The 8,090-nt window shown below is 31.6% G+C and overlaps 1 protein-coding gene across 1 annotated transcript in view; it reads right to left on the bottom strand.

Moving 5' to 3' along the window:
* Positions 1-899: 899 nt before the first annotated feature.
* Positions 900-8,090, bottom strand: part of PCF11 (PCF11 cleavage and polyadenylation factor subunit) — a 30,234-nt gene continuing 23,043 nt past the window's right edge. Inside the window, exons 11-16 of the mRNA XM_074304573.1 lie at positions 7,790-7,898; positions 5,985-6,168; positions 4,106-4,261; positions 3,796-3,888; positions 3,412-3,447; positions 900-1,817 (exon numbers count right to left, since the gene is read on the bottom strand). Of these exons, the coding sequence (XP_074160674.1) occupies positions 1,602-1,817; positions 3,412-3,447; positions 3,796-3,888; positions 4,106-4,261; positions 5,985-6,168; positions 7,790-7,898 (794 nt within the window). The 3' untranslated portion in view covers positions 900-1,601. The remainder of the gene's footprint in view (positions 1,818-3,411; positions 3,448-3,795; positions 3,889-4,105; positions 4,262-5,984; positions 6,169-7,789; positions 7,899-8,090) is intronic.

Raw genomic sequence — 8,090 nt, 5'->3', positions numbered from 1 at the left:
TGTTGGTTAAAAATTATTTTAAGGAGCCTCTCAGTACATATTAGTGAAAGTAAATGTGCCAAAATAACAGATGCTAGGCATTCAATTATGTTTTCCAAGTAGGACTATACTGGTATAAAAGGAAACACTGAACTTCAGGCCAGGAAACCTGTATTTAAGTCTTAAGTTCCACTATATGACCTTGAACAAAGTGATTAAACTGTTAGCCTGTTTCCTCATTTGTAAGAGATAAATCTGATAAGAGGCTTTACAAAAATATATAGGAAATTTACACAAATATGTGTGTCATGAATTGCTTTGACTGATAAAAGCCTATAAAACTTCTTTATAAGGTTTTTCAGTGCATAAAATGCAATATATAGAATTTAAAAGAAAATCAAATTATACTGAAACAAAAATGTCATTTTTCTAATAAGGTGGATGGATCTGTGGGTCCCATGTTAAGAACTTCTGTTATGTTGTAAAGGTTAAAATTAAGTACCACCCTTTAATAAAACAATCCCAACTAATCACAATATTTTCATTCATATTCAAATTATAATAGTATCTTAAAGTATGAAGTATCAAGATTAAAATTTAGACATATATTCTAAAGCCATTCATGAAATAAAAAGAGATACAACCTTAAAGTTACTTCATCATTCTATTTATTACATGTATGAATATTAACATCTCACGGTATCTGATTTATCATCTAATCCAGTCAAAATCAACAAAGGAAAAGATTAACCATGCTTCAAAATGAACATTCTTACATTTCCCCACTTTGACTTAAAATAAAAAATGTTATGTTCTTCTGCTTTTAATTGCTGACAGATTGAAAAATGTCATTTAAAATCACCTTCAGGTACTAAGTATACTTGTTTCTTAATCAAATGTTTGATGGCACGGGTATCCACTTTTAAGAATAAAAGGTGCTTCATTTGTTTCTGTCAAACTGACATTTGGTTTTGTTTTTTTTTTTTTAAATCTGGATATGTATGCAAGTTTGTCTTGTTAAGTTTAAAACTTTTTTTTTTTTTTAATCTAGACATTACTATTTGAGAAAGGCCCTGCAGTGCTGATTATCCCCTTTTGAAGGATGAAAATTAACTTCAGGTTCGTTTGGTTATAGTTCTTTTCTTTTTTAATCATGGGAGGCTTCTAGTTAAAAAAAAAAAGTCTATGCTGAGATCGCTATTTAATTCCACCCAATGCAAAGTACAGAAACACTGTCTTTATTTGTTGGTGTGCATAAACGTTCCCACTCCATGGATAGCAAAAATATTTTTATTTATAATTTACAGTTCCACAAGTGAAAATTGTACATATTTTACACATACAATTTCATTTTGTTAAATTTGCACGCATCTACAGAACTTTCACACAACGAGCACCTGAAACTGTGCAGGCAGTAGGAAATGCAAATACTAAAATGTATTTATTAACCAAATGATAGCTAAGGACCCTGCCTCAGCTAAGTAATTTATATATATACTTATATATATATATATAGATATATATACACATATATAAAAATTCTTCACCTAGATTCAACTATAACACAGCAGCTCCTTTTTTTTTTTTTTTTTTTTTAAAGAAAAACATACCTCTCATTTTATTTAAACTGACTCAACTGTATCAGATTCTGTTTTAATTTCAGTAGGTGTATCTATGCTGTCATCTGTACAAGCTGGTGTGATATCAACTGGTTCTTCTTTAACTTTGGAACTGTCACAAGGTTCCTGCAATTCTTTTTTGACAATGTTCAACATAATATTCAAGGGATTTTCAACAGGTGTCTTGCTGGGAGATGGTGTACAATCAAATGAAGATGTCTACAAAAGTAAGAGTATCACCCAAATATTAATAACGTTTATAACTTCCATGCTATTAAATCTTATACATACCTATTTTGCAGTGATTGGGGGGGGGGGGAGAAAGAAGAAGGTTGCCTATTCCTCCCAAAAGGACATTCAGTAAATACCAATAAAAACTATGGCAGGGCAGCTAAGTGACAGTGAATAAAGCATGAAGCCAAAAGACCCATCATCTTAAGTTCAGATCTGACCTTAGTCAGTTACTAGCTTCATGACTATTGTCACAAAGCAAGTCACTTAAATCCTGTCTGCCTCAGTTTCCTCATCTTTAAAAATGAGTGAGCTGAAGAAGGAAATGGCAAACCACTACCAAGAAAACTCCAAATGGGTACGCAAAGAGACAATTGGAGCAAGAAATATAGCAAAAACTATACAAGAGAACAAAGAAAATAGCTGGTTTAAAATATTTTTGATTTAATAAAGAAATTAATTTTAGGGCTTTGTGGATAAAGTTGCATTTGAGTTGGTCTCTGGAGAAAAATTAAGATTTCAACAGGCAGAAGGAAGAAAACATTCCAATAAAGCAGAGTATGGTGGGGATGGGGTTGGAGAAATTTAAGACTGAAAACTCCTCAGATTTATCATTGTTTGACTTTTAAAGATCACTGAATCCAACCTCTTAACTTTACAGATAAAGAAGCTGAGACCTGGAAAAATTAAAGAGATTAACTCCAAGTTCATCTAAGTGGCAGAGGCAGAATTTGAACCCATCATATGCATCCAAAGCCTATTTCCACCATGCCATACTGTGGGACTTGAATTTCTAGAAGGGAATTGCATTAAGCATCTGACAGTAATATATGTGTGATGGAAGGGGAGAAAAAAAAAAAAAAAAAAAAGTGGAAAGATGAGTTGTAAGAAGATTTCAGAAAAAGACTTCACATTTTAAATATGAGGACATTAATACCCAGAAATTGTGTTGGCCCAAGATCACACAGAAAATAACTAAAATCAGGATCTCCTGAAATGCCAAAGCTATTATTCTTGATCTATACTAACTAGACCTGCTTTCAAAGCCTTAAAATAGGAGTGTTAATTATTAAAATCACACAAGGCAAGAAGTGAAATCAACAGAATTTAGTGTAGAGGAGGGAAAAAATGACAGGGTTTCAAACCTAATGACTTCAAAAACAAAAAAGTTTTGGGTTTTTTTTTTGGGGGGGGCGCGATTCATTTATGTATTCTTTTGAACATTTTATTTTAAAAACCATAATCAGAATGTCGATATTATCAGAAGGTCACACTCTACACAATTACTTGAACAAAGTAAGAAAAATTAGGAGGAAAAAAAAAATCCATCTTAACACCATTTCTACCTTTGCTTTCTTTCCCTGCTTTGACCTAGGGCATCAACAGTCCAAGTTTTAAAAATAAATAAATAAATAAAAATCCTAGTATCCAAGTGTCCAAATCTAATCTGCTATTCAAAATGCCATTGAACGTTATTATGCAATTCTGCCAATCACTAGAGGAAAAACTTCATAACAAAAATTTTTAACATACATTTGGCTTTATATGTTAACATGAAAACAAAACAATCAAAAGAACTTACATTTTGATAATCTTCATAACATGATGGATGGTAAATCTGAAGCAAGGAAAGAGACAGTTATGCTACAATGTTTATTTTCTTCACATGCATTTCAATTGAAAACAATCTGGACTAGAAATTCTATCTACAATTTTTTTTTTAATCTTTCAACTATCAAATAGCTAAAAAACTAAATTTTCTTTCCATTCAAAATATAAATTCTTAAAGTTACTAGTACTTTAAACACAAGAATTATATTATAATTAAATGTAAAAACTTTAGTTAATTTTTGCCATAGTGCAATTTTTAAAGTATCAATTAATTATAAGCCTTAAATTTCCAAATAACCAAAAAAGAGAGACTCCACATAATTTCATTACAATTATGGAAAGTATCCAAAATTACCTTTCCATCTACTCGGATAGCATTTTTTAAATGCCATTCTTCTTCCTCTTCATCCCAGTATTGTTCAAATTGTTCCTGACATATTTCACAGCTCTGGAAAACAAGACAAATCAAATAACAATAATCAACAAAAAACGTGCTAGTTGCTAGTAATATTACTGTCAAAATTTCATTACATATAAGGAAGGAAGGAATTTAACAGTTATATAAAATGTCAACACAAATTTTTTTTTTAAATGGTAATTTTTACAAAACCATTATTAACATTTTTTTTTTCTCTTGGGCAAAAGCACCTTAATTTTCTCCTTACCTCAACTGCCCCAGCTGGTCCAGCAGGGACACTCTGAAACTCCTTTTCTTTAGCAGCTTCTTGAGTTTTCAACACAACCTCTTCATGTACTTTTTCAAAAAACTGGCTCTTTGCACGTTCCTCCAAATCAGCTATTTCCTCAAATTCTATCCAGTCCTTTAAAAAAATATTACCATAAACTCTATATTAAAATACTGGTTTTTCCTCCTAATGCTGAACACTTTATGTGTTTGTGTTTGAACCCTTTAAAAATATAATGTTAGTCCCCCCAAAAAAGTGCAAAAGGAAGAATTAGGGTAGGGGAGCATGTGTGTGAAGCAAAGACAATAGAAGCAGATCTAAGGAGAAAGGGGAAAGAATTTATAATCTTGATGCTTACAGTAAAGATGTCAAACCATGAAGCCACTAGCACTAGAACTCCCATGCAGATTAAAATATAACTGGGAAATATTTAACAAAATGAATAAAAACACAATAAAACACAGATATTACATTTCAAATCTATAATGCTATGTGCTGTATGCTAATGCAGGGATTAGTATTTCTATGCAAGTTTGACACCACTGTTTTAAAGCATCAAATTGGAGGAATAGCCAAGGTTCCAAAGTCTATTCAAGCAGAACCTTCCTCTAAGAGATTTAACCTGTGGGAGAAGCTTTGGGAACTTGTCTAGAAAAATTAGTTTCATCTCATGAAGGTTTGTCTACATTTGATTTTGACCACAGCAAAAACAAAAAATCTTTAACCAAGAGAACTTTTCTTTTGTAAATGTGTTCACCAAGTATATAAACTTAGCTAGTAAAACTATTCTAAAATCATGTCAATCCTTGATGTGCCAAAATGGCTGCACGAAAAAATTCTCTGAATATCAGTAACTAAATTCTAGTTCTAGAAAAACACCCATTAATTGTAAACAATGTTATATTATATTATGCAGGTTTTTGTTTTGTTTTCTTGTTCAGGCAGTTGGAGTTAACTGATTTGGCCAGAGTCACATAGCTAAGAAGTGTTACGTGTCTGAGACCAGATTTGAACTCAGGTCCTTCTGACTTCAGGGCTGGTGCTCTATCCACTATACCACCTACCTGCCCCTATTATGCAGTTTTAAAAGCACAGAATCAATCACAGACTAGAATTGACATAATTACATTTATGGTCTCCTTAAACTCAGGCCTACAAGATGATATACATACTCAGATCTCAGAAGAACTAAAAATCAGATCTCAAGTCTCAACTCCAGTCCAACAATGGTTTCAATATGCCCTACTTCTTTTTTCAGTCCAGTGTCCAAAGCAAGAGTTCTAGACTCAGCTTTTCTATTAACAACTCAGTTTTGGGCAAGTTGTTTCATCTCTCAATTATTGTTTTCCTATCTGGGAAATGTTAGGTCAGATTAAGAGTTTTTAACCAGTATCTGTAAACTTCAAAATATTCTAATACAGGTACTTCAGTATTGATTTCCTTTGCATTTCTGTGTTTCAGATTGCCAAAGGGGTGCTTGACACAAAAAAGTTAGAAACACCTGGCCTAGATAATTTCAAAGTTTTTCAGATTCAATTAAAAAAAAAAAAAAAAAAAACTTATTTCAGAATAACTAAATTAAGGTCTATTGCTTGTTTGTAATCCTACTCAATTAACAAAATTAATTTAATTGTTATTATATTGATTACATGTTAATTATGTGTTTATTAATAATTAACTCTAAGCAATTCTGTACTAAGTTATTTATTCAGCTTCAAGCTGGGAATTATTTTTTGACTTGATATTTTTGATTTAGGATACCATTGCTTACACATTCCAAAAGAAAACCAAAAAATAAAATCATTTGAATGCTACAATAAAAATCAAAAATATACTATACCATGTATAGCTTACTTACCGTTAGACTATAGTACCACCTCCTATGTGTAACTTTTCTGCTAACATCCTTTTCAGTTCTATTTTGTCGGTAATGCCAATCCAAGTGGTCTGCATAGACATCAGTCTGTGATGTTGTAAACCTCATTCCACAAGAATAACACTGGATACCAGTATACAGGCGATTTATAACACTATCATAACGCCTATTTTAAAAAAAAACATCTTTATATAGTTTTCATAAGGTGCTCAAAATCAAAATAATTACATTTACAATAATTTGATTTCAAATTATTGCATTCCAATTATTTGCATTCACAATAAAACAAATTATAATATAATCAGATTCTTTAACATAATAATGATGGCAATAGAAAGATGAATGGTGAGAAAAACATATTGCTTATATTGATTTGTATGTAAGTAATGGCATGAAGAAAAAAATTGGATAGAAATGAAAAATCAGCACTGCACTGTTACACACAAAATATTACAACTCAGAGGAAGGTCTCTAGTAGGGGTAAGTGGATCCTCTAAAAAAGATTTCTAGAATGACATGGATGGCTTTCATTCTGGAATAGTCCACATAAATAACTCACATTCTTTTAAAATTTCTAAACCTATTAGGTAGCAAATTTTATACATTAGGAAACTGAGAAATGCAGTTAGAAAGTATCTGAGCATGATTTGATCTAAAGTTGAGCAAATCTAAATCTGTCCTCTCTACTATGGCATGGAACCTTAAAACATGTTTCCCAAACACTCCACTGTTGAATTGGCAATTCCCACCATTCCCACAGTACAAATTGGATTAAAAAAATTAGGCAAATGGTCTAACTGGGGGGGAGGGTCCCCTTTCTCCTTTGGTTGAAAGCCTTTTCTAAACTCCAGATTAAAAATAGCCCAGCCACCTGCCAGCTAAAAAAACAACAGCAAGGCTATTCTTGGAGTGGGAGTGAAGTCAAGCCTGTAGACAACATAGTGGGTCCCAAGGGCCATGACTTAGTTCCTCAGAACTTCTGAAGATGTCGATAACCAAGCTACAACCTGAAAGAAGTCCATAGTAATGAATTATATGAAAACAATAAATGAGATAGTTAAGCTCAAAAGAAAAAAGGAGATTGGGAATAAGAAATCCAAATTAATAGGTTTTCAGAATCTATTTAAACTCCCTAACACTTTCCCCCTACTTTTAAGTTGATTTCTAAAACAGGAAAATGGTGACTGAGCTATTAATTTGCCAATATATCAAGAACAGTGATTTAAGCAATGTAGGAGGCTCCTAATAGTATATATTACAATTTGCTTAATATAGTTACCTGAAGTTCAGTTGCTTAGCTATTATGTGACAGGAATGGAGCCCAGGTCAAAACTAACACTGTTGATTATAAACTAGACTAATTTTTTTATTGAGATTAAGAGACTAAATAAATAATACTACCTAATATTTATATCTTTCATACCGGCAGTTCCCAAGCCTATTATTATAAGCATAAATACTATCAGCACAACTAACTTGAAATTAAGGGGAAAAAAAAGTACCAACCAACTAAACACTATTAGAAATCTAATATCTAGCATATATATAAAAATCAGGGACTTAATCCTATTATGCCATCTATAGTAAGGAACATATTACCAACTGAATTTGCAAATAGATTAACAAGTGTTAATAATTAAAGAGATTAGATTTTAAAATACTTTTAAAATGTACTTGTTTGGGGAATGCAATAAAAGCAGTGCTGTTTCATAGTAAAACCATTGCACTTGATTTTTTTAAGCCAAAACTTCATTGAACTAATATGGGTTTGTCATTAGTATACATACTGTTTCAATTCTTCAACTGTGAAATTAGTGAGGTCAGGAACATCTTGATCTTCACTTTGATCTTCTTCTTCTTCCTCAGGAGGAGGCTGTGTAGCAACTTCATTTACTTCTTTAATTAAAAAAAAAAATACACATTTCTTAATACATTCAGAAAATATTTGAATGTCTTCTTTATGCAGAACTCAAATATTAAAGGCATAGACTACTAGAAGCAGTATTTTTAAGCCTACCAATTTTGCATATTATCACTACGCAAATGTTAATAAAAGTATAACTGATGTCATTTTATACAGTAAGAAAC

This window comes from Sminthopsis crassicaudata, chromosome 3 (assembly GCF_048593235.1).
Source record: "Sminthopsis crassicaudata isolate SCR6 chromosome 3, ASM4859323v1, whole genome shotgun sequence".
Lineage (NCBI taxonomy): Eukaryota > Metazoa > Chordata > Mammalia > Dasyuromorphia > Dasyuridae > Sminthopsis > Sminthopsis crassicaudata.
Note: the sequence above shows the minus strand (reverse complement) of the source record. Positions and strands in the feature narration are given on the sequence as shown.